The sequence below is a fragment of the Primulina eburnea genome, chromosome 10, assembly GCF_022965805.1.
Source record: "Primulina eburnea isolate SZY01 chromosome 10, ASM2296580v1, whole genome shotgun sequence".
Taxonomy (NCBI): domain Eukaryota; kingdom Viridiplantae; phylum Streptophyta; class Magnoliopsida; order Lamiales; family Gesneriaceae; genus Primulina; species Primulina eburnea.
Window position 1 is genome coordinate 18,168,734 of NC_133110.1, and position 27,774 is coordinate 18,196,507.

The 27,774-nt window shown below is 35.8% G+C and overlaps 3 protein-coding genes across 3 annotated transcripts; 1 reads left to right on the forward strand and 2 right to left on the reverse strand.

The window, feature by feature from the left end:
* Positions 1 to 697: 697 nt before the first annotated feature.
* Positions 698 to 5,976, forward strand: LOC140803173 (fimbrin-2). Its single transcript, XM_073158888.1, has 14 exons — positions 698 to 943; positions 1,022 to 1,195; positions 1,830 to 2,071; positions 2,161 to 2,332; positions 3,048 to 3,086; positions 3,183 to 3,251; positions 3,354 to 3,470; positions 3,656 to 3,867; positions 4,104 to 4,259; positions 4,357 to 4,556; positions 4,638 to 4,795; positions 5,152 to 5,248; positions 5,365 to 5,456; positions 5,555 to 5,976. The coding sequence occupies exons 1-14, from the start codon at positions 857 to 859 to the stop codon at positions 5,735 to 5,737; spliced, it is 1,998 nt and encodes a 665-aa protein (XP_073014989.1). The 5' UTR covers positions 698 to 856; the 3' UTR covers positions 5,738 to 5,976.
* Positions 5,977 to 6,939: 963 nt separating this feature from the next.
* Positions 6,940 to 10,726, reverse strand: LOC140803174 (probable sodium/metabolite cotransporter BASS3, chloroplastic). Its single transcript, XM_073158889.1, has 5 exons — positions 10,216 to 10,726; positions 9,144 to 9,239; positions 8,677 to 8,983; positions 8,263 to 8,510; positions 6,940 to 7,508 (listed from the first exon to the last, which is right to left on the reverse strand). The coding sequence occupies exons 1-5, from the start codon at positions 10,596 to 10,598 to the stop codon at positions 7,268 to 7,270; spliced, it is 1,275 nt and encodes a 424-aa protein (XP_073014990.1). The 5' UTR covers positions 10,599 to 10,726; the 3' UTR covers positions 6,940 to 7,267.
* An 11,634-nt stretch (positions 10,727 to 22,360) lies between these two features.
* Positions 22,361 to 27,386, reverse strand: LOC140803175 (iron-sulfur cluster assembly protein 1-like). Its single transcript, XM_073158890.1, has 3 exons — positions 27,032 to 27,386; positions 26,666 to 26,720; positions 22,361 to 22,805 (listed from the first exon to the last, which is right to left on the reverse strand). The coding sequence occupies exons 1-3, from the start codon at positions 27,315 to 27,317 to the stop codon at positions 22,646 to 22,648; spliced, it is 501 nt and encodes a 166-aa protein (XP_073014991.1). The 5' UTR covers positions 27,318 to 27,386; the 3' UTR covers positions 22,361 to 22,645.
* Between the last annotated feature and the right edge of the window lie 388 nt (positions 27,387 to 27,774).

Here is a 27,774-nt window from a genome sequence, read left to right on the forward strand (position 1 = left end):
TCCCTTAAAATAATCGTTCGACACGTAACATAAACACATTTGCATATCATATTCCTATTTTCTTGTGTCATCTTTAGAATGATCCGAGTTCTCGACTTTTGGGACACTGTGTGCCAAATAAATGGACTATCAAAATAAGGTATAAGAAGGAGAAAATATGTATTTTATTTAACATAAAATAATGGTGAATTTTTATTATATACAAAAACACTTATTTTACCTTCTTTACTTAACTCTCCTCCCAATTTTTTTGCTCTATGATATTCTGCATGACTTAAACATCGGGGAGATCACTCCAAGAGAAATCCCCGCGACCCTTCACTGGTTTATTAATTATTTTCATGTGATTTTGGAGGTACTGAACCATCAAGACTTAATATAGCAAGTAACATATGGAAAAATCGATTTGGTGAAGCATCGAAATGTTTTATCATTAATAGATTAATAAGTACAATAGTAAAAAAAAAAACAAATGTTTTCTATGTATGGAAATAAATAATTAAAATGTAATAAGAGCACCATATATTTGAGTATTTGGTAGTAGTATTGGCAAGAAATTAACCATTTTAAAAAAAAATAACAAAGAAAAATGAAAAGAAATTAATCCAACTAAAAAAAATGACCGTTAAAACGATACATTTAATAATTTTTAAATTATCCCCCTTTCACCGTGTGATTTCTTTTGGAAAAATAATGATTCAATTCAAAATGAAAGCAAGAAAGAAAGAGGGACATATTTTGAATTCTCAGTTTTCATGTGACAGCTTTGCTCCTACCCCAGTGTCTCCTCACGCAGACACCCTTTTCTCTGTAATTTTTTTCTCTTTTTTTAGCTAAGTCCGAACAATTCTTAACAATGGCTGGCTATGTTGGGGTGTTGGTTTCAGATCCATGGCTTCAGAATCAGTTCACGCAGGTGGAGCTACGCAGCTTGAAGTCTTTTGTAAGTTCTGGGTCGTTTTTGTTGCCTTTCTTGAATGAATTCTTTATGTTGCGGTTGCGATGAATGCGGTTCTTGCAGTTCATGGCGATGAGAAGAGAGAGCGGAGGTGGTCTGAAGCTGGGGGAGTTGCCGGAGAAGATGTCCAAGCTGAAACACGTGGGCGAGAATCTGACGGTGGAAGACAGAACTGCGGTTCTTCAAGATTCGTATGAGAATTTGGAAAGTGAAGTTGATTTTGAACTCTTTCTCAGGGTAAGCCGATGTTGCTCTGCATCATTTTGATTTGATCGAGGAATTTAATTATAATTTTTAATGCCAAACATTTTTCGAAAAGGTGAATGATCCGAAGGGTTGAACTTTAATTCTCGATCTATCAAGATGATGTAATAAAGCTGAAAGATCTAAACCGATTGATCAAGATTATGTATTTTTGGTTTCTTTCTTTCATTATTTCATTTCGTAGCAGTTAAACGAAGCTCAAAGCTTTAGCAACATCTTGTTTTGATTACACAGAAATGATTTCGATGGTAAAATATCCTCGGATCATATATGTTCAGGACTATTCATTAGCTTTGTGCGGCCACGAAGTCTGGGATCAAAGGGAGCTGTTCACTTTATTATTTGCTATTGGTTCCAATTTTCAAAATGTTAATTTTCTCATTTTGATCTCCTTAACAAGTCTGTTGCTTAGTCCCGTTTCACTATCCTGATGTTTTAACAAATGCAAGGCATAAGAAAGACTTGGCAATTGAATTTTTGGACATTATGTCTAGACGCTGTCCACACATGAAAATTCAAAATGGGTTCAACAATTTGATTCTTTAATTTTTTAGTTTCCCTGTTTCTTCTATAGTTTGTATGAATTTTTTTTAATATGTTGTGACAGGTTTATCTAAAACTCCAAGCTCTAGCAACTGAAAGATGGGGAATTGGTGCAAAGAATTCATCTGCATTCTTGAAATCTCCTACTTCCACACTGCTACATACGATAAGTGAATCTGAAAAAGCGTCATATGTTGCACATATCAATAACTATCTTGCCGCAGATGAATTCTTGCAGAAATATCTTCCTATTGATGCAAGCACCAATGATCTATTTGAGATTGCCAAAGATGGAGTTCTTATTTGGTGACAATCTTTTTTTGCAAGTCATGCATGTATGCTCTTTATTTTGTGACTTTGTTTGAACTTTGAAGAAATGTGTCCTTTGAATGCAGTAAGCTAATTAATATTGCTGTACCTGGAACAATCGATGAGCGTGCGGTAAATACAAAGAGAATGCTCAATCCATGGGAGAGGAATGAGAATCATACATTATGCCTCAACTCTGCCAAGGCAATTGGATGCACAGTAGTCAATATAGGAACTCAGGATTTTATTGAAGGAAGGGTATGTGTACTCATTCCATTTTCCTAATTAAGCTAGACTATCCTTTCACATTCATTGTTAAAGGGGTTCCACAAAGATTATGATATTCTAGTTTATCCTTTTCTTGAGTCATTTTGATGATATTTTTTCTTGCTTTCCAGTTAATAATTTTCACTCACACTCCATTCAATGGTAGTTGTTGTATTTAAGTGATTATTGATGAAAATTTACAGACACCATTCTCAGCACTCGTCAAGCTTTGTTCTGGTAGGTTGAAATTGCTGTTTTTTTAAACACTTGAATTTTGAAATATTTTGCATTTTTCTTTCATTCTCTCTCTTTCGGTCTAGGAGAACCTAACAAATGAATATGAAGCTGTGTGCAAAGCGGATAGAGCTTGGTTTTGCAGGCTAAAAAATGTTTGCTAATCATTTTGCCAATCTGCTCTAATGTTATATGAAATTGTCCTCCTGTTCTTATTATTAACTTACTGTAATTGGAACTCCCACTCTCTGTCACTATCTCTTAATATGCTTAAAAGGTTCTATTGGTTGCTTGACGAAGTTTGTTGTCTTTTTTATTTGTTTGAAATCACCTCTCCGTGTGTTGATTTAGTTTATTTAGTTCACATTTGATAATCGTGATGTTTCTGGTAAATATATAATGGTGATTTTTGAATAATTGACTTCAATCTAGTTCTTTAATCATATCAATTTTTTGCACCGCTAATTTTCAGAGACATCTTGTTCTTGGAGTCATATCTCAAATTATCAAGGTATGAATCAAGATTTATATATACCTATAGTTTAAGATCACAAATAACAGGAAGTTAAATCTTTTTACATAGCACCTTTTCTACATTCTCTTGTAGATACAACTGCTGGCGGACCTCAATTTGAAGAAAACACCACAGTTGGTTGAGCTGGTTGATGATAGTAAGGTAATTGATATAAGATTTTTATACAACAGAGTGGAACTTTATTCTTGCCTGAAGAATATCTTGGCTGCTGTAGTTTATCCACTTTCTTATTTTAAATATCAGGACGTGGAAGAGTTGATGAGCCTTCCACCTGAGAAGATCTTGCTAAGATGGATGAATTTTCAATTGAAAAAGGCAGCATACACAAAAACAGTTACAAACTTCTCTTCTGATGTAAAGGTAAATGGAAATGAGTCGAGATTCAGATTGGTTCCGTTTTCTATATATAATCATGTGCACCGTTCACATGGTATTTGGTTGTTTACATTGGTATTGTTTCTCCTCTTGGTTGTGTTTTTTGCTTTATCTTCAATACTAGATGGGAAGCTATTAACATTTGATTGGTGAAATTCCTGGTCGAGCAGGATGCTGAGGCCTATGCTCTTCTCTTGAATGTTCTAGCCCCAGAACACAGCCATCCGTCTACGCTGAAAGTAAAAAACCATCTCGAGAGAGCAAAATTAGTTCTTGAACATGCTGATAGAATGGGTTGCAAGAGATACTTAACGGCAAAAGACATAGTTGAAGGTTCTCCAAACCTTAATCTTGCATTTGTAGCACATATCTTCCAGCACAGGTGAGAGTACTTTCGGAATTATGCTACATCTTAATTATGACATTTTATGCATTATTGGTGATCAGATTAACAACTGACTGTGGCTCTATAGCTACAACCGCAAAAATATAATAGCAGTTTCTAGAAACTATATACAAAACACCGGATTGCTGACTGATCCTATAAGGCACTGGATAATTCTTGTCTCTACTTCACTCTTTATTTCTTTTGTATTGCTGATGAGACTTCATATACAGGAATGGACTCTCAACCCAAACAAAACAGATATCTTTTCTTGAAACCTTACCTGATGACACACAGATCTCCAGAGAAGAGAGGGCATTCCGGTTTTGGATGAATAGTCTCGGAAATTCCTCGTGCATTGACAATGTCTTCGAAGATCTCAGAAACGGGTTAATATCTCTTACTTTTTCCAGGGAAAAAATTTACATACTTTAGTGGTCCTCCAAGAGTTTTTCAGAAATCTGGACATATTTTCTTTGTTTGCAGATGGCTTCTCCTCGAGACACTTGACAAAGTGTCTCCGGGGATTGTTAATTGGAAAATAGCTACTAAGCCACCAATTAAGATGCCATTCAGAAAAGTAGAAAACTGCAATCAAGTTGTGAAGATAGGGAAACATTTGAAGTTCTCCTTGGTCAATATAGCTGGAAATGACATTGTTCAAGGGAATAAGAAACTAATATTGGGTACCTTCTTGATACCATATATTTGAGAAGAAAAACTAGTAGTGCTATATGGTAACATCTACCCTTTTCGTGGATTTGCAGCCTTTCTATGGCAGTTGATGAGGTGTAACATGCTTCAGCTCTTGAAAAACTTAAGGCACCATTCCCATGGTAAAGAAATTACTGATGCAGACATTTTAGAGTGGGCTAATGGAAAGGTCAGAAATTCGGGGAGTCAAAGTCACATGATCAGTTTTAAGGTAGAATTCACGAACCATTTTTATTCCATGGATGTGTATGCAACTGAAAACACGAAAATAGCAGGATCAATCATTGTTTGTTTCTGCATCATTAAGAATTGCAGCAGGACCAAGAGTTATAGCTGATGTAATGATATAACTCAGATTTTTAAAACTGAAACTCAAATATCAATGTTTAAAACTGCATAACTCTAGAATACTACATTCGATTGCTTACTTGCAAATTATTGCTCTCAGATTTATTGGTTTATTATTCCACTCTGTGCATCTTAGTTCTTTTCATTTGTCTCCCTCCAGTTTATTATTATTGTAGAGACGTGACTTCTTACGAAAAGGTATGCAATTTCATGTTTTAGGATAAGAGCTTGTCTGATGGAATATTTTTCATTGAGCTACTCAGTGCCGTGCACCCCAGATCTGTCAACTGGAGTCTTGTTACAAAAGGATCAACTGGTATGTATCTTTCTTTGTGATTTATTTGTATCCATATCATTTTTCTTCATGGCTTTTCGCATGGATTCATCATTTGGAAGCTCGTTTTATTGTCCTCTAAATTTTGGATGATGTAGAGGATGAGAAGAAGATGAATGCAACGTACATCATAAGTATTGCCAGGAAACTCGGGTGCTCCATATTTTTGCTTCCAGAAGACATAATAGAGGTAATCTTCACATCAAACTTAAACGAGACCAATCCTCATAAAATAAAAAAAGGGGAGACTACCGCCAGTGATTTGCTACATATTTCTTTCATTTCCAGGTAAACCAGAAGATGATCCTTACATTGACTGCAAGCATTATGTATTGGACATTGAAACAACCGATGGACGATCGACCATTTGGATCTTCAGACAGTGAAACTGGAAGCTTTGTAGATACGAGCTCAAACTCGACCATCGATGATACTGCTTCTGAATCATCATTGGATGACAGCAATAACTAAGAAAAGGAAGAATTTGAGCGTGAGTACTTTTTTTGTTGTATTGTATTGATCCTGTGATTGGTTTATAGAGTGATTTTGAGTGTAGAAATTGAGCATTTGAATGCATTTTTGCTGAAGCAAAAAAAACTACACATTTGTATAGTAAAGAAGGCCATTTGTACACCTTCAATTCATTAGGGGCTGGGCGGGTCTGTAATCAAACACCCACACACACAACACACCCCCACCCCCTTCTCCTTTTTTCCCTGTTTGGATTTGGTCTAAAACTTGAGACTTTGATATCAAACAATCTATTACAATAAATTTCAAAACAGCTTTTTATTTTTTATTTTTTTGTTTACTCAAGTTTATACGAATTTATTTTTTTAAAGTATGAATTAAATAACATAATATAAAACATTTTCTTACTTTGATATTTTTTGCCATGTATATAATTAAAATTTACGCGAGAAATATATTTAAAAGATAAATTGAACTCTGCAATAATAATACTGATGCTCATAATCCACACCTTAAGTTTACACGCCCAACTTAGATCAAATTTAATTATTATTCCATGTTTAGATTCTACGACAAGATAACATCACCTCAATTGAAAATCTTTTTAGTGAACTGAACTTATAAGCTTTCATAATTTGTTTGGTAAATATAAGTTATTTGACAGTTTATAAGTTGTTTTCTAAAAAATAAGATACCACATTTTTTTTGAATAAGGTCTCTTATAAGACGGTCTCACGAATCTTTATATGTAAGACGGGTCATCCCTATCGATATTCACAATAAAAATTAATACTCTTAACATAAAAAGTAATATTTTTTCATGGATGACCCAAATAAGAGATCTGTCACACAAAATACGACCCGTGAAATCGTCTCAAACAAGTTTTTGTTTTTTTTTTCCAAAAAATTCTTATTTTAGTATTTCACTTTTCAAAATAACCTTATATATATCTTTTTAAATACAAACTTTATTCTCAATTCTTAAATCTCTATTTTATTACTTTGCTTTTTAGTCAATTCTGAGATTTTACTATCTTTTTCTTTTTTTCTTCTAGAGAAAATATTAATCATAATAATTTATTCTAAATAAAATATTGATGAATTGTTTTAAATAATTTTAGACTTAGTCAAACAACATCATAAATAAATAAGATTATATTGTTTACCTTATTCTTTTCCCAACGAGAAGCAACAGAGATGATACTCCTCATATTGGAGAAAAAATCAAATATTACCTATATTTTTTTAATATTCTATAGATTCCAAATTACATAACCTCGTACTTAAAAGTTATTTCTTCTAGCTTTGATGTGCTATACACAACGAATATACATAAGCGTGCAGCTAATGCAAGATTCAGGAAAACTTCCGACCTTCAAAATTTCATCTCCTGTAAGCAGCGGACACGAACATGCTACCTATCGATCACCAGAGTAGTACATATGGGTTATTATTCGGCTAAAGTTTACTAGCCGAATTTACTCCCCTGTATGTGTTATATTTCAAGAACTCGTGTTCCCAGATGATGCTTCATTGAGCATTCAGGGCTGAACCAGTTTTTGGAATCACCAGCGATGGTAAATCCCTGATCCTATACCCATTACCCCAGAAAGATGCTAGGCAAAGACCCATGATAGCCATAGCAACGACTGAGCAAGCAGGGGGGACGGCTTGAGTGCTTCCGAGGAATTGGGTTGCTAGGAGTCCCGCCAGCGTAGAACTTTGCATCCCCGTGCACAATGAGATTGTCCTACAGGCTTCTTCCTCTAACCTGTCATCATATTGTATCACTTTAGCCTGTTTAATAATGATGATTTGGGCAATCAATGCTGCGGGGATAATTTTTTTTTCTGGTAAAAAAAAAACAAATTGGGCGAAATTCAGGACAAAAGAATTTAAATTGGAGTGGCGATGGCACCTCTCCCTCCTCCTTCAATTCATGGTGATGTTTAACTGACATTTAACCATTCTTCCTACACCTCATAGAAAGATTATAATATTGGAATCACCAGAACCCTTATCCGACATTCAAAGTGAATCAAATCACCTCCACAAGTTCAAAACATCACCAAGTAGATGCAATCATTAACCACTCGTTTTTTCTAACCAAGAATCAGATATTCTGAATATCACACATCTCGAAGAAAAAAATCCCAACAAGTTTTGTATAGTCTGAGTATCTATGCATGCATTCTCTGACAGCCATAGACCGTGTCATTCCTATGGGACTTTAGCTCCGAAGAATCCCAAGTGGCTCCAACAGTAGATACTGAGAATCCTCATTAAACATCAACAAAATGGTTTCAACCATAAACCTCTCTGTATCAAATTATTTCATCATGCAAGACAGTATTCATTTGTGTCACCACTATTAGATCAATAGATGCCTAGATTGTTTATGTACCATGAAATATGGTTCAATAATGACTAGCAAACAAGTAAATGAGCATAGAAACTACACAATGATAGTAAAACTGTTACATTATTTGGACCCACAAAGAAAGTATAGTTGAAATAATACTTGCCTGAATGGTTGAATTTTGGATATCCAATAACCCAAAGCAAATGCCGCTGTATGAAATGATAATACAGGGCCGATCAGTCTCAATCCCTCTGCAGAAAGAATTTGACTTCTATTTATAGCAAGAGGGCTTCCAATGCACAAGGACGTACAAATCATCGCGACAAATGTCATCACTGGTTGTAGAATAGTCACAACCGGTCTGGCATAAGTGTTGATCAACAAGCCAAGTGTTACTGGAGCAAGAACTACCTGCAAAAGAAAATTCATGAGAAATATAATACACTGGGCAATTACAATTGAGTCCCAACAAGCATGATTGTGCACATAAATTGTTTCGAGATAAATTTCCCAGAACGCATAAAAGAAAAGAGAAAAATAAATCTGATAAATGCCTACTCTATTAAGCCTTAGATACCTGCAAAATCGATTTTGACATTGCAACAGCATCAACTGGAACGACAGAACCAATAAGAAGGCCAGTTAAAACAGGAGTAACAAGGACTGATGCCATGGTAGATGAGCTGGTCAAGAGGATGCTCAAAGCCACATCTCCTTTGCCCAAGAAGCTGGCATAACTAGATAATTGAGCTCCCGCCACACATGACATTAGAACAAAACCAGCAAAGAACATTGGGGACATTCCAAATGCCCGGGCCATGAACAACCCAAGTGCTGGCTTCAGTAAATACTGTGCAATAAAGCCAATGGACAACGGCACAGGTCTGTAACAGATAGAAACACTCATAAGTTCCATATGTTGTTATATTTAGATAAATGGAACCAATGTTAACCAAATATATGGATAACGAAAGGAAAGGAGCAGAGAAAAGTTTAACCAAATATACGAATAACGAAAGGAAAGGAGCAGAGAAAAGTTTTGACCTCTTAAATGCCAGAGTAAAATCATCGATTGAAAGTTTAATTCCAATAGACAACATAATGCCTCCAAGTGCTGGCGCATATAAATCCTTTGACACCCTGCAGGTTCTTCTATCATTTACAAACAAGAAGAATGTGCACATCTTAAAAAAGTATCAACGCTAATTAACTACGATAATAAGAATCTAGAGGTTATTATCATTAATTTTCAATTATCACATAAATCATGGAATGAAACAGATAAATTTTTACTATGCATGTGCAGTTATTACAAGAAGTTGCTATACCCGAACAAAGTTCCTTGAAATAAATGTACAGTACTATCTTATCATAATCTTAAAGGCCCGAAACACCCCACCCCCACCAAAGAAGAACAAAAAAAACACAGTAATAAATATTCAGTCGTTAAGCACATGTTTATACTTTATAGGAAGAGTCGTGGTCGTGGTTGCAATAACCACCTATCCACTTCCATGGCAATTTCTTGTAGTGGTCTTGACTATTCCATGTATAACCGCATCATACAACTCTAAAACACTTACAATTAAAAAAAAAAATATTGTAACAAGTACAAAAGTAAAGCATTTTGAATATCATATCATAACTATAGAAGGCAAAAAGCAATATATAAATACCAAAAATGTATTTTAATAGTTCAAGAAGAACCATAATGATGTTCATGATATATATCACTTTTGCTCTCCTATGTCAATGGACTATAACAAACAATAGCATCCAGAGCAAAATCACATATATACAAAATCCAATTCTACTTGAGAAGATATTATTCTCATATATACACAATCTCCGTTTCATTATGTGCCATGTTAGTGACCGGCTTCCATCAATTTTTAGGTGTTTACACTCCATATGCATTCCGTAGCACTAATTTATAAGCCTCACTAGAGCACATTGGAATATGATTTCAATCACGAAAATAATTTCGCAAAGCAAACTCCAAAACGAGACCCAATCCTAAAGGCCTATTTAACAAATTTGGCAGCAAAATTTCGAATCTGTTCTTGTATGTACTGAAAATTTACTTGTATAATTTGATGTTTCCAGTCATGCTCACCATGTGAAAGTTGAAGGCTGGTAAAGGGCAGCTACGGCAGTGAGAGCAACAACAAATGGAAGCAGAGCAGACAAGAATTGAGAAGCATCAGATTTCGTTTCAGCTTCCACAAAACTCTTGGGATCCACACCGAACGAAAGCAATGAAAAGTTCCCCTCTCTTTTGTGCCACCCAACTTTCCCAATGAAAGGCGATGAAGTCGAACATGCAACAGCAAACAAAGTCCCTCCATTAAAATTCTTCGTGTTCCTCGGAATCACTTTTCGAATTGAAGCAAAAGAATGATCCTTTAAACTGCAGGACACAGAAGTTTTAGGTGATGATGACTGGAAAAGTGAAGTCTTGTTGGAGGTTTGGAGGGAGAAAAATGATATTGTAGACATTATTGAAGCGGGTTTTCTCCGGGCAGAGGGCAGAGTATTCGCTCGCCGAAGAAGAGAAGAGTTTCCCGGCGAGGGAACGGCGGTGTGGGGGAGGAGGGGGTGGACGGGTGGGGATAAGGTAATAAAAGTGAGTTAACTGTAAAGCGTTGATATTTTCCTTTATATTATATTATATTATTTATATCAATTTGTTCGCACAAAGGGTTCACAATTATCCTTCCAATATTATATTTTATATAGTCTTTTCTATATATGTTATTTAACTAAATTTATTATATATTACATAAATATATAAAATAAATAAATTAGTAAACTAAATATTCCAGAAAAATCTATACAAGTTTATTTCAAAAAATTTACTTAGAAATTTATCAAGAAAAAAATGAGTCATAATGATATTTTCTGAGACACATATGCATTTGAAATTATTTATTTATATTATTTTACATCTAATTAATTTAATATTTAATTATTTTCAAAGGTCTTACTTTTAATTTTTATAATTTGGATGTCTTAATTATAAATATAAATAATTATATGAAATTCATAAGTTATAAGTTATGTTCTTTGAAACGTCCGCTGTTTAAACTACAACTAGAATTTTTTTTTTTGAAAGCTACTACTCGAAATTTTATATTTAAACACATGAATGCAATACTGCTGAAAATTACATTTAAAATACCAGTAATCAACTAACAAGTAAAATATGGCAGTTAAAAATCCATAACAAATCTTCATCCCCAATGTTACGTTTTTAAAGAAATAATTCAAATATGAAATATGTGTAAAGTTCAACCCGACTATCAACATATAAAACGATAGCGTATAAAAATAAATATCCAAATAATTCCTATTTCAAAAATATGATGTGCAGAAGAAATAAGGTCCTCGGGTTAACGTGCGCACATCCATCCTCGTCTACTCAGTCTTCGGTGCCTCCAGTCTCCTCATCGATATGCTCACCTGCATCATTCACAACCAGTGAGTCTAAAGATTTAACACACCTGTAATATTATAACAAGTACATATACATAACAAGAAACGATGAAAAGTACTCTAATAAAAATACATTTTATGATCGTAAAAGTCGCATGCATAATCATAACCTATCGAAGCATAAATATTTTCATATCACATCACATCACATCCACATGTACATGTTCGTTTTTCTTAATTTGAATTCCGTTTATTAGTTGTGGCTTTCATATCATCATGTCAGTCGATGGATCCATCTATATGTAACCGTGGTACCCGACGGGAGGGACATCTGCGGCACCATTACCGTCCACTGGGCCCTAGCCTTCAATGTCATTGTATTCGTCACAACCAACACTCGTATTTCAAAACATGTAATCATATTCATCACTTAATAAAACCATGCATGTACATGAATTTTTTTTAAAATCAAGCATGCATCGTATTTTTCATATTTTCATGAAAAGTCATATTCATGATAACATAATACTTAAAACATGTCAAAACTTGTTTAGGGCACAGACATGACTAAAAACTCGACCTAGGTGCAAAATGATCATTTTGCCCCTAGAAACCCTAATTTACCATTTTATCCCTGAACATCAAAATTTCGACCCGAATCCAACCAAGCTCCTTAAAAAGCATAAAAACATAATAATAAGCATTTATTAGACGTAAACTCGAACCCGTTTCAAAACTTATACGATTCGTTTTAAAACTTGGACCAGGGTCCCAGGTCTCGGTTTTAACCCGAATCAATCTGAAACTTAACCAAATTTTTCTCAATTTAAACCATGACCCAACCATGCACTACCAGCCCCTAAAACACCTAGACCAGACCATTTAATACCCTCTAACAGCCCCAGAATTTTGATGGAATTTTACTGCACATGCCAACCACAAAGCCCTAACGCATCAAACCATAAACCGTCGACTCTAGCCCACACGAAGCCGGACCAGCTTCGAACCAGCATACCCTAGGACCAAGACCGAGCCTAGGACCCCTTCTCTGGACCACTCACTCGAGCCCACAGCCATATACACTCGACTTCACGTGCATGACCAAGAGGTGCTTTCCCGGCGCGCTTACGAGCCTCCAAGCCTTTTGATCCTATTCTAGACCAAGATAGCCACGCTCCAGCCATTATGAACCATGGCTTGGACCCTCCAGGTTCTGTACCACAGTCCTGAACAGCCCCTTGCATGGCAGCTTCAACCCTTTAGTCGATCTAGCCCTAGTTTCATGACAAATCGAATGCATAAACGTTTTAGCATTCAAGGACCGAGCAATATACATACATAGCACAAATTTCAGCATAAGTACGACGTGAATGATGGAAAAATAACATACATGACGTGACTTAACGTTTTTGTGATAAAAAACTCGAAGGTATGCGCATAGGACTTGCACCGGAGAAGCAGGGAAGAAATTTCTCTTGAAAACTAGGAGAAAACCGAGAGGAGTTGCTGGAAATGGCCGAGAGAATGCTGCTGAATGAGAGAATTTTAGGTTTAGGGTTAGGGTTTGATGCTGTAGGTTTTAAATAGAAACTCAAGAATAAATGAGCCCTAATAAAAATTTAAATGAAGTTAAAGGGTTTTGGGCCCACTAAGCACTAAAATAAACCCATCAAGCCCAAACACACTCCCAAAAAATATTTCATTTCGGTATGTTTTTAAAAATATTGCCCGAACCTTCAAAAGTCCCCCGATTCACTAAAATTTACGTATTAGTTAAAAATATAACCCGACGAATAAAAATACCAACCAAGGCCCATTTTCAAAAACTATACTTGAAACATCTCATATTAAATAATTAAGGTTAATTATTCAATAAAATATTTTTCCTGATTATACCCGGTCTCCGTTTCCCGTTCGAGCGCAAAATGCAACTTAAAACCCTAATGCATTAAACTTTAAAATACCCATGTAACAACACCTAACCATGAAATATTCATGCATTAAATGCATAAAAATCATTAAACACATATTTTTATAAAACCCTAGATTGCATGCTGTTGGGTTATGTAGTTCAAATTTCCTAGACCTTACAATTCTCCACCCTTAAATTGAATTTCGTCCTCGAGATTTAAAACTGTGAAGTTCCGAAAATTTTAGATCCATATGAACCACGTGTGTGCAAGTTAATAAATTTCTTATGTATTTTATTAAAGGATTTTAATGCATGCTTATTTCATTATATTAATTATTTATGTTTAATTGATGCAAGATAAAATGTTTCTTGAGTTTTATGTTTCAGGCGATTATTCGATGCGAGATCGATGAATGGAGACCGGGACAATTTTTAGTAAATTTTAAAAAGTGTTATTTTATTTTAAGTTAGGTTTGAGACATTTTAAATGATTTATGAAGTTTTAATATTTTAAAGCTTAATTTAATTTATTAAGTGATTTTAAGATTTTAAACTTTTGAGATTTAAAACATGTATAATTTAATTCAAATTTAGGGATGATTTTTAGTGATTTAATGGAGAGATTTTATTTTAAGTTAGGATTGGGTATTTTAAATAATTTATGAAGTTTTAATAGTAGTAAAGCCTAATTTAAATATTAAGTTATTTTAGGAGTTTATATTTTTAAAAGTTTATTAATAGTGGATTTTATTTTAAGTTAGGGATGTATTATTTGTAGTAAAGAGTTATCATTTTTTTATTTAGTATAGTAATTGATTATTAGTATTTTATTTTATTAAGTTAAAATCCTTAATTATTTTTAATTAAATAATTTATTTAAATTTACAAGCACACACACTTTGAATATTTTATACACATGTATTATTCATTTTATTCTTAGTCAAACACATTAACCATTTGTCTCCTAATGCACACATACACATATTCAAATATTTTAATTTAAATTTACACACAACTCACACATTCACACACACAAATACACGTACACACACACATGCAAAACAAAACACAAAAACAAACCTTTCAAACCTTTTGACTAAGGAGATGGAAATGTTTCCCAAACTCTCCATTCTCAATCACTTCTCCAATTATTTCCTCTCCCCTCTCCCTTCATCAAACGCATCTTCTTTATAAAATTCCAGCAAGTTTAGTTTAGTTTATTCAAAGAAAAATAGAGCAAAGTTCATCCCGTATCGTCTCCGCTTCGGTATCGTCGTTACGGTATTTTTAAATATCAAAAGGCACGTATAATCTGTTCTTGCTGCATCGATCATGTCATATTATGTGTTGAGTTGTTTTTAAGCATAAAAATGTATATATGATGTAGAAGTTTGAGCAAGAAATGTATTGAATATGTTTTGAACAAATTTTAGATCCGAAAACTCATGTTTTGATGTTCTTTCGAAAACTGCAATTTTTCGGTATATATTTTGAGAAAACTTTCAACTACAAAAACGTAGATCTTTTTGATACGTTTGATTTGATATAAAATTCGAGTTATTTAGATTAAAAACGAGCGAGTTATGGTGTTTTTAGTATGACTACTCAAATTAGATCCGAAAATTTCTGTTTTGATGCTCTTTCGAAAACTGTAATTTTGCGGTACATATTTTGAGAAAACTTTCAACTACAAAAACGTAGATCTTTTTGATACGTTCGATTTGATATAAAATTTGAGTTATTTGGATTAAAAACGAGTGAGTTATGATATTTTTCGTATGACTGCTCAAATCGTGTTTCAAGAAAGTTATGAATTTTAATGTGTTTTTGAAGTTTTTATGTTGCAGGCTTTGTTGGGGATCGATGGGTGATCGTTGCTGCATATAAGAAAGTTAGTAATGATGTTTAGAGTATTTTTGAGGTTTCGATTCATGTCGTTAAGAGCTTGAATTATTAAGAAGTCGTAAGAAATAAACTTTAATATAAATGACAGTATTTTTGGGTCGTATAAATTGTAAGGTGATTATAAAAGTTTAGTTCATTGTTATGGTGTCCTAGAATGGTCTCATAGTGTTGAATCTTGATGCATTATGTGTTAATTGGGAGAATAGACATGTCATAAAATTTTCATCAAATAATTCGTTGGGCAGACGGACACGGACCCAGAGACGGAGGTTAGCACGAGGTTCGTGCCTTCTCATTTCTTCGACACATATTTAAACGCACAGACACGTAACCCTACATGGCTACATGGACCTAGGGACGAGGTCCGTGCCCCTTCTTTTACATGACACATATGAGGCAGTACCTACACGAACCCGGGGCCTGACCTGGGTACGGGGTCCGTGTAGCTTCAGTTTTTGGGATAAATATTTTATCACTTAAGGTTTGGTTTGAGGTTTTATGCTATGATTTAACATTGATGTTTTACAAGGTCAAGTGGTGAGAAATTATAGAATGTTCTAAGAATTTATTTAGCTTGAGATTAAGCATGACTTTTACGTTTAAGTTGTACACGTTAAGCTTATGAATTCATGTTAGTATGTTGCAGCAACGACACGATTGACATCCAACGAATCCCTCAGCGCCAAGTAAGTATGTATGACGTGCAAAGAAAATATTTGAAGTTTTTGAGGTATGCTAAATGTCTTGTGACCAAAAGTGAATGGGTTTGGAAGTCGGTGAACGTGGCCGAGGACCTCTCCACCCCGTTAAATTATGAACGGGTTTGAAGTTAGGATTGGAAAGCGTTAAATTATGAACGGGGACCAATCCGCCCGTTAAATTATGAACATGTTAGATCGTGGTTGTGAAGCGTTAAATTATGAACGTGGATCAACTGGCCTGTTAAATTATGAACAGGGATCTCATGTATGTGGCAGTGGATACGTCCCTGTCAGCCCAGTACCGTGGTTTGTCTGATCAGATATTTATTATGTTATGGGTCACTTGCTTTGAAACATCCTCTACGCAAAATGATGAAGTTAAGTATGTTGAAGTATGAAAGCATGTTTAAAGAAAAGTTTATGTGATGGCACGTCATATTATGTATGCATGTATGTTCAAAGTTTATGCAAAGCTCAAGTATATGAAAGTTCAAGTTATTATGCAAGTTCAAGTTTCAAAGTATGTATGTTCAAGTTCAAAGAAGTTTATGAGAGTTCAAAGTTATTATGAAAGTTTAAGTTTATTAAGAGTTCAAGTTTATTACGCAAAGTTTAAGTTTCAAGTATATATGTTATATTTTGAAGTTGTATGTGGTTTTATTATGTAATACTCGTTATTCCCAGTTTATACGTGTTGAGTCTTTAGACTCACTAGACTTGATCGATGCAGATGCTTATGTTGATGAGGAGACAGGAGGTGGCGACCAAGTGGCAGGCTTGGACTGAGCGGGAGGCTAAACCCGAGGACCGCCATGTTTACGTTTTTATGCAAAGTTTAAAAATACTCTGATTTATATGATGTGATGGGAGATGTTTTGAGCAAGTATTTTGTTAGCAGATTTTATTGGTGATGTTGAATTTCAAATATTTTATGAACGACTCTTTTGACAACCTTTTCTTATGGGGGATTTGGTTGTGGTATTTTATGGCAAATATTGAAGATTATTTTATATTAAAGAAAAATTTTAATTTTTCCGCAAATTTTGAATGGTAAAAGTACGGTTCGTTACAAAAACGTACTGAATAACTCTGGGTATCGACTCCTCATCTCGGTCTCTGTCTCCCAAGTAGCCTCCTCTTCAGAATGATTCAGCCACTTGACTTGACCATGTGGATCACCTTGTTCCGGAGCCTCCTTTCCTGCCTATCCAATATCTGAGTGGGTCTCTCCTCGTAAGACATGTTCAGTGTCAGCTGAAGTGGCTCATAGTTTAGAACATGCGAATGATTCGACATGTATCTCCGCATCATGGAAACATGGAACACATTATGAACTCCCGCCATTTTCGGCGGTAATGGAACGCTGTAAGCGAGTGTCCTGACTCTATCTAAGATCTCAAACGGTCCTATGTATCTAGGACTGAGCTTGCCCGTCTTCCCAAATATCATTACACCCTTCATCGGTGCGACCTTCATGAACACATGATCCCCTACGGCAAACTCAAGATCTATGTGCCGCTGATCGACGTAACTCTTCTGCTAGCTCAGTACGGTATTGATTCTGTCTCGGATCTTGACCACTAACTCTGCAGTCTGGCAGACAATATCTGGTCCTAGCTCTGCCCTCTCTCCTACCTCGTCCCAATACACTGGGGACATGCACTTCTTCCCATATAATACCTCATATGGATCCATACCGATCGATGCCTGATAATTGTTGTTGTACGTGAACTCCACAAGTGGTAACTTTGGCTCCCAGCTGCCCTGGAATTCGATTATAAGTTGCAGAAATTTAAATAAAAGAGGGTGATGGTTTTTTTTGACCCACAACTCAAGCAAACAAGTGGAACCCTTCGGCCTATGCACCAAGAATCGAGCACACTATAGACTGTAATCATCATGTCACCTTAAGCCCAGCATGTTCGCCCCTAAATAATCAAGAATTGGAATCCCCCTTTGCAACCATACAACAAAACGTGAGTATCATGCAACAATAAACAAATTTCATGTCAAACTTTTCACAAAAATGAAAACACAAGCAAGATCGAAGGAGGGACATGCAAATACATATATTTCAGCATATTTTGGCGTGAATGAAGAGAAAACAAGATGCAAGCGTGCCTTGATATAATATACGCAAGAACGTCGTAGAAACAAGCGTCGGGGGAATTTTCTTTGAAAGAACAAGCTATGGCCGAAAGCTTCTAAAGCCTTGCTGCTGAAAACCAAATGGAATGAGTGGTGGAAGAAGGCATTTTCGGCTGATGGAGATTAGGTTTAGGTTCAGTGGATGTTTAGGGGTTAATTAAATAGTATAATATACTCTAATGGGCCAATAATTATTTAAAAAATTAAAAAAAGTTTTGAGAGCATTAAGCTTAAAATTAGGTCCATCAAGCCCAAACATACTCCCGAAAAATATTTCGTTTAGGTACGTTTTTAAAATTATTGACCGAAACTTCAAAAAGTCCCTCGATTCGGTAAAATTTGTGTACCGGATAAAAATAAAATCATGCGGATAAAAATACCCAATAAAGCCCATCTTTTATAAAATACACTTAAAAATACTCTATATTGATTAATAAAAATTAAACACGTAATTAAAATAATTTTCTTGATAATTTTCCAGTCTCCGTTCCTTGTTCGAGTGTAAAATGCAACTTAAAATCTTAATGCATAAAACTTTAAATAAATCATTAATTAAGACACAAATTAATGAAATAAACATGCATTTAATGCCTTAAAACAATCTAATAAAATAACAAAGAAATTTAATAACTTGCATGCACGTGGTTCACGTGGACCTTCAAATTTTCGGACGTTACAGTACCTACACTGTACGGCTTCTCTTTTTCCTCTATCAAACCCTCTGCCTCGTCCGTTCCTACCTCAATTTTCATTTTGGCTCTCCTCATCCCCCCCTCCCCCAAATCATATTCCTCCTCGTCTTCTCCTCTACCCATATCTTTAGGCTTAGATTTATTACCACTAGTGTTAACTTCAAGCTTACTCAACCTCTCATGTAATGGCTCCAACTAGGTCCTCATCATCCTAGAGAAATGTCCAAACAACACCTCCATATGAACCTTAGACAAGCCTTCGTGAGAACTATCTCTTACCTATTTCTCAATTTTTCTTTCGGACATTGTACCTGCAAGAAACGTTAGTAGAAATAAAATATAATATTCCTCACCCAAATTCTCACGATCACTCCAAAAAAAATTGCACTCCTCTCTTTTTTTTTTCCTCACTAAAAATACTCACTGGTAACTCCAAAGAAAATTCACTCACACTCAAGTATTTCCACTCAAATTTGAGAATTCCACCAAGGTGCTTAAGCTTTGTATTTTTGTATATCAAACAAACAAGTTCAACTAGTGAACAATTATGATCGACTCACTTGGACTGCGTAGACAAGAAATTTGAATTTTTTTTTTGTGTGAGAGACACTTGAATATGACTCAAAATAGAGAATAGAAAAAAATACAAAACAAAATAATGGTGAATTCTTCGGAATTTTTGTACTAATTTTTTTTTTAGTGCAACTCGAAAATCTCAAAAAAAAAAGTCACCAAAATTCGAGAAACTGACGAAGAACGATAGAACAAAAATAGATATGAAAAAGAACGAAAGAATAAACAGATCTGATAATAGAACGAGATAATATAGTGATAAACTCATTTGAATTCAATGAGCCAGAGCTCTGATACCAAATGATATGAATCCTCGAACGTAAGAAGGCAAACACGATTAAATTTGAATCGCGCCCTCAAATCAATAACGAACAAAGATCGTTGTCATGTGCCGATCTTTTGAGTCAAGTGTGTGCGTGATTTTCACCTCTAAACTATGAAAAGCTTATCAACAAATAACCACAAGTAAACAATCGAAACTCGAATAAACCTTCAAAGAACTCGTCTTTAACAATCCGCGTAAGACATGATCGACAAACGCCACAAAGTAAAACATTGATAAGTTTGATTTGAAAATCAAAGAAAGGCTTTGAATGTTTGAGAGAAAAACTCTAAAACTTTTGAATTCTATCAATAATAATCTGAAAAATGTGCAAAATTTCGTGTATATTTTTTTACATACTCAAAGATATCAAATCTAATTACCAAAATAATTAAAACTCTAAACTAGGAAACTAAAGATTTTCTCGCAGCTGGGCGATGCTCGGGCGGTAGGATTTGACCGCCGAGCGCGGGGTCTTCTGGACTTTTGGCGCTCAGGCGGTAAGATTTTACCGCTCGGGCGGTAAGATTTTACCGCTCGGGTGTGGAGCATTCTGGAAATCCTTCATCTTGAACAGTAAGTGTGGCACTCGGTGGGTATGATTTGACAACTCGAGCGCGGAGGCTTCTGTCTTCCATTTCATTTAGAACTTGCACAATGATCTCACGAACCCTTCAAGGCTTGGACCCTTTCTTACATGCTCTTCTCGATTGCTCATTAGTCCATGCCGTGCTTCCTTGAACCTCCTTCGAGTCCTTTGAACGACATGTCCGGTCAGATTCATATCAATTTAAGTCGATGCTATCATTTTAATAACATCAACGCCACATGAATCAAACCATCTTAAGCATGCTACCCATTGAATACCATCAACATTACATGGATCGAGAATAATATATAAATATATATATATATATATATATATATATATATATATATATATATATATATATATTATCTGATAGTAAAACCCATTATCATCATTTATCCAAGTCTAATTAAAATTAGAGTAAGATGGGAAAACAAGATTTGCATTTATTAATTTGAAACAAGAAGATTCCAAAGAAGCAACCCTTACTAAAAGGCAAGTACTCGGTTCGTGATGGTTACAGGTTACAAAGGGGAATGTTCGATACTCCAGCTCATCAATCGGCTTTCCCCAACGAAGATTGGTGGGCTTTCATCTGGAGCCTTTCACTTCCTCCTAAGATCCGTATTTTTTGGTGGCAGGTCTCGCATGATTGTATTCCCACGAATCATAATCTCTGGCGACACCATGTCCCAGTTACTGGTAGTTGCTCACTATGTGATGCCTTTACTGACTCAACCTGCCATTCCTTATTCTTTTGCTCAGTGACCAAACATCTGTGGAAAACATCTTAATTCTCTTATTGGCTTAAGGTAGCCAAAGCAAGTCACACTGATGAAGGACAAACTACTAAAGTTGGAGTTCGAAACATTTGCGATTCATACTTGAGCTGTTTGGAAGGAACGACAGAGTTATATTAATGGGACTAGAGGTCAAAGGATGGCAGAGAATGTTGATTGGTGCGGGGTGCCGTTACGTGACTTCCAACATGTGAACTCGCAACTCAATCATTCTAATGTTGTGCACCGACAACCTAAAGTACATAGGTGGTCTCCCCGGGGTTTTGGATTGTTGAAACTGAACACTGATGCATATGTCAATATAGAAGCAGATTGGTACAGGGGGGTTCTAAGAGATCATCAAGGCCGTCTCTTGTTGGCTTTTGGGAATCGAATCTCTCAGCCAATTTCGGTGGTCCATGGAGAACTTCTAGCAGTCCTTGAAGGGGTAAAACTACTTCACGAGAAGAATTTCAATAATGTTTTGGTAGAAACAGATTCCTTACTGGCAGTGTAAGCAGTCGCAGCCACAGAGGATGATCTTGGCTATGTAGGTATTTGTGCTACTGTTATTGGAGAACACTTCAGAAATCTTGCAATTTCGGAGTGTACTCATGTTTACAGGTCGGCTAACGTGGTAGCCCATCATTTAGCTCGTTTTGTTTCTTATTCCTATCCATCGTTTGTCTGGATGAATGACAAGTTTCTTTCTTGGTTAGTTCAACTTGTAATGGATGATTTATCTCAATAAAGTTACAAGTTTCTAGGTTTATATATTTTCTTTCTAATTATAAAAAAAATATTAAAACCGTATTAATCAATACTGCATTACAGTTTACATAAAACTACACAAATCAATCGTTTCTGCTAATAAATAATTAGATTCAATAAATCGATTTAAAATAATTTAAAAATAAAAAGGCGTGCAATAATTAACACACCTAAAGGACGAAAAAAAAAAGATCTTAATAAATATAAAAAACAACTTTATATCATTATTAGCAGACAACACGAGTAACAAAGAAAATCTGCAAAGAACGAACATTTCTTTCACGTACCAAATTCCGTGTGGGCCATTTTCTTGCATTATCTCATTGTGTTGTCCCCTACTAATTACATTTGATGCTCCCATACATCTAGTTAACATCACACACAATAGATATGTTAATAAATATTACACCAATCTACCGGAAGACGCAAGGCAATTGATATATAGATTTTATAGCATTTGCTCGAAAACACGAGCCTTTTTCCCTTGAGAAATAAGGCTTTTCATTCTCCCATACACAAAGAGTGTATTACAATTTACACATACCCTGCTCATACGACAATGCAAAAATATAAAAACGTGATGCAACATATTTTCAAAATAAAGAGTTCCATCGACAGGTAAAGAAATTTCAAAAACCTACTCAGATTATGTGCTTGTGCTCAAATACAATACATGAGCTTTTGAGTAACGTGTAAATAGTAGCAATGCATAAACTTCCTCAAGCATCAGCAGCGTTCTCCACAGGTGCAGCCACCTGAACCCCGTTTGACTTAGCACGCTTGGCCTCGTAGTCTTTCACAGCAGCCTTTATTGCATCTTCAGCAAGCATGCTGCAGTGGAGTTTCACAGGTGGAAGAGAAAGATGTTTTGCAATTTCCCTGTATTTCAAGGATCATCAAGTAAAAACACATTCACCATACATAAGAGAAAAGCAAGGATGTATGAAATTGTGGGGTAAAATAAATGGTCTGTAGCCAAAATCACGCACCACCATCATGTAATCCAAGTCAACAAAGATATGCTTGCCATTAACAAATAAGTATTTTTTATTATGAACTCACGAGGCCAATAGCAAAACAATAGGAATATAACCAAAATATGTAAACATGACAAAATTTGTTTGGCTGCCAATTATCGCTCACTCCAGAAAATTTCTAACATTTTTAAATCCAACCAGTCAGAAGCCTAATATTATCTACATATCCAACAACTACTGAAACAGATGCTTTGCTAGTTGAAATACACCCATAACTGTATTCAGAAAGAAGAATAAGATTTCTTGACTGTCGAGGATCTAAAGAGCTCCACAAGCTAAAACCAAGCAATCCTACCACCAGAAAATATTGTATCTCAACCATTTGGACAAAATTAAAAAGATCTTACACTCCTTGCTCGTTTTCTATTTCTTTATACTCTATGCAGATCATAAAATAAGCAAAAAGATATTTCTGTTGTCTAACAGTCAAACTATCACTCAAGCCCTAAAAGGAACAAGTTTAGAGCTTCCACCAGTGGGCAATCCAGAGAAAACTTCATTACAGGATTAACTACATTCCACCACGAGTTGTAAGGTCTAGGAAATTCGAAATACGTAACCCGACTGCATGCAATCTAGGGTTTTGTTTTTAAAAATGTGTTTATTGATTTTTATGCATATCATGCATGATTATTGCATGGGTAGGGTTTATTTCATGATTATTTATAAGTTTAATGCATTAGGGTTTTAAGTTATATTTCGCGCTCGAACGAATAATGGAGACCGGGGATAATCAGGAAAAATATTCTTATTGAATAATTATTTAATATGACATGTTTTTAAGTATGATTTTTGAACATGAGCCTTGTGGAGTATTTTTACCTAGCCGGTACGCAAATTTTATCAATTCAGAGAACTTTTTGAGGGTTCGGAGGGTTCAAACATTATTTTAAAAACCACACCTAAACGAAATATTTTCCGGAAGTGTTATTGGGCTTGACGAGTTTATTTTATTTCTTAATGGGCCTAAAACCTTTTTTCAACTCCTTTAATTATTTTATAGGGCCCATTAGTGTATTTTGAATTAACTCAAACCCTAACCCTCTTCCCCAAGTTTGGCCGCCCCCTCCCCTAGCAGAAGCAGGATTTTTGAAACCTTTCAGTAACCTTTTCAAGAATTCTTCCAGGTTTTTGCAAAAGGTTTCCTCCCCCGCCTCTACGGTGCTCATCCTACGCGAAGTTTTCGAGTGTATTCTCGCAAAGGCACGCCTATAACTCGTTTCCTTGCATCGTTCACATCAGTATACGTTTTTTTGTTTGATTTATGTATGCGGTTTATTATACTTCGTTCAGCCTTGATTCTATATGCATTTGACATGAATTTTACGCACACTTGCAAGGGGCTGCTATGCTCATGTTTCAGGGCTCGAAACGTCAAGGATTGAGATGTCAAGGGGCTGGTGTCACGTAGGAGTCACGCTTGGGTGAGGGCCGTGCGCTATGCCTTGGTAGATGGTCTCGGGTGAGGTTGCGTCGTGGGAATAGAGGGCGCCGGCCATGCAAGGGCTGTTCCTAGCCATGGACCAGACCCTGGTAGGTCTGAGTCATGGTCTAGGGGTGGCTCAACGCTGCTGGTTTGGTGTTAGGGCCGGTCGATCGAGTTGTGTGCGAGTTGGTCTCGGGTGAGGTTATTTTGGTGGCTAGCGAGTCTTTGAGTCCTACGGCATGCATGGGGTTGTGGCCGTGAGTTAGGTAGGTCCATGAGGGTCCAGAGGTGGGCTAGGAAGGGTCAGCTCGGGTCCGGTCCTCGTCGGGCCGGGCTAGGGTCGAGAATTGGAAGCCTAAGGTGAGTTAGGGGTTCGGTCTTTCTTGAGCAAAATTGGTCGAGCAAGTGTTCGGCCATATCCAAGGGTCTTAGGTGGGCTGACTTAAGTTGTTAAGGGGCTAGTAGGGTGTGTCAAGGTGCGGTAAAGTTTGGGAAAATTTGGTTAAGTTTCGGGTTGATTCGGGTTAAAACCGAGAACCCGTTCCAAGTTTCAAAACGAATTGTGTAAGTTTTGAAACGGGCTTGAGTCACGTCTAAGAAATATTTTTAAATATGTTTTGAGATGTTTTAAGGAGTTTGGTAAGCTTTGGGTCGAAGAGGTCCAAGGAAATGGTCATTTTGGGTTTCCAAAGGCAAAATGGTCATTTTGCACGCGAGTCGAGTTTTTAGTCCTGACAGTACCTTGAGTACAAATTTATTATGTTTTTAAATATCTATGTGTCACGTATATGACTTTTTACGTAAATATGTAAATATGTTGCATGTTTGGTTTTACGGAAAAATTTACGTATATGCATGATTTTATCAAGTGATGAATATGATGTCATGTTTTTGAAGGATGAGAGTTGCTTGTGACTAATACGATGACACGATGACATGTAAGGCCAGGGCTCAGTGGACGGGTAATGTTGTCGCAGATGTCCCCGCAGCCTGGTATCACGGTTACACGTAGATGAATCCATCGACGGACATGATAATACGAAAGTCAAAACTAACGAACGGAATTCAAATTAAGAAAACGAACACGTATATGTTGATATGAAGTGATATGTTATGAAAATATTTATGCTTCGACAGGTTATGATTATGCATACGGTTTTTACGATCATGAATTGTATTTTGATTACAGTACTTTTCACTATTGCTTGTTATGGGTATGTACTTGCTATAACGTTACAGGTGCATTGAGTCTGTAGATTCACTATGTGTTAATGCAGCAGGTGAACATATTGTTGATGAGACTGGAGGTGCAGAAGACTAAGTAGGCGGGGCTAGATGTGCGCACGCTAACCCGGTGATCTTATTTCTTCCGCACATCATGTTTATGAGATACGAGTGTCGGGATATTTTCATACTTTGTCCTTTTATATGTTGATGGTGCCACAGGAGTTTTGGAAATATTTTTAACTGCAAAAATTTTTCAGTATGGAATTCCTCTTATTTTAAATTGTTTCAGCAGTTATTGCATGCATGCTTGTAAATTTTCATTTTCGAAAATTAGCTTTAAAAAAAAACAATTCCTGGTAGTATTTTAATCAGCAGACGTTTCACGAGTAGTATACAAAGTCCAATGAAATAGTATCCTTTTTATAATGGATCTACCAGACAAAAAATCTACAATCATGAAAATTGGATTTGAGGACTTCAGACCGAGAAAATTTGAACAAAAAGAAAAACAAAGCAATGGGCATAAAAGTAACAAAAAAGAGAAAAAAACACTTGACTGCTACTTACTTCAAAATTTTCATTTGCCAATATTCTTACCCAACTTCATTTATGCATTACATTAAACTCGGCAATAAACAGAGGAACATGGCTCTTCTACTTATGTTTCATCATGATCACCCCAAGGAATGCGGTCAATACATAAGTCATGAAGAAATACAACAAAAGCCTCACTAGACCATGAAGTAATTCTACAAATAGAGCAAAACATCTAATAAGAAAAAAATAGTAAAACTATATAGTGAAAAATGGAGGAGCTAGGAGGGAAGTGGCGAATTTTTAATCAAAATATATCAGAGGAGGAGAGAGACTTCCACCTTTAGGACGATGTATTGCAAAAACAGCACATGTTTGGCAAAGCAAACGTTACAAAGTAGAAAGTAATCAAGCACAACATATCAGTCCACTCAATACACGAGTTCATGGGATAAACAGAAAAATACAACACATAGAGATGCAGTCAGTAGAACAAGGAAAAGAGTCGGACTCACGTATTCTTGATTGACAGGACTTCCTCCATCTGTTTACCTTTCACCCATTCGGTTGCTGAAAGAAAAATTACAAATTGTTTACTAAAACCACTACCAAAGCCAAAGTCAATTAGTGGAAACACCAGGATGAACATAACACACAGAGACAGTAATTGTAGTGCTAGCTAGCTATAACTCGCAACTCTATATCACACGAAGTGAGATGAAGCATTCAGATATGCCTTTTTACACAAACATGATCTGTTATATGTATACATTGCCAGGAAAATCAAAACACGAAAACCTAGCTCATAAAGACAAGATTCTATTTTTATTTAATGACGGCAGCATGAATCACAAAATAATCGATTTCATCCACTAACGTACCAACGGAAGAAGATGCGATTGCAGAGCCGCACCCAAAGGTCTTAAAACAAGCATCGACAATTTTCCCGCTCTCCTCATCGACCCTAATCTGCAATTTCATGACGTCGCCACAAGCAGGGGCTCCCACAAGCCCCGTCCCGATATTCGGATCGCTCTTATCGAACGATCCGACGTTCCTCGGGTTGTTGTAGTGATCCACCACTCTCTCGTGGTACATGCGAACCGCGACCGTCGCCGGAGATCGCAGGCTTTGGCCGATAATCCTATTAGCTACGTGCCTCAACATTTTGGGATTAATTCGATCGCCGTGAATTTCTCAACTTAAAGGGTGTGGCCTATTTGGAAAAATTATAACGGTTTGACCCGTTTTCTGCTTTATCTATCACAATAATATTTAGTTCCATCACAGACCTATATAATGTTTAAGAGAACTTATATACATACATTTCAACCGATTCTATCTACTATATGTGTCAACGAAGAGTTAGTCTATGTTATATCAGAAATATTTCTCTCCTTTTTCTTAATATTATTAGATCATTTGTGTTTCTAACAATTTTATAGAAGTTGACATATATGTTGATGATCTAGGTACTAATACTTATGGGAAGAAATATGAAACGTCCACTACTCATTTTCTTAAAACGTGCTAGAAATTTTTTTCTCTCCTTAATCTCCATAATTCGAAATATACATATATACACTTTAAAATACCTTGACACTATTTTTAAAATAAGACAATC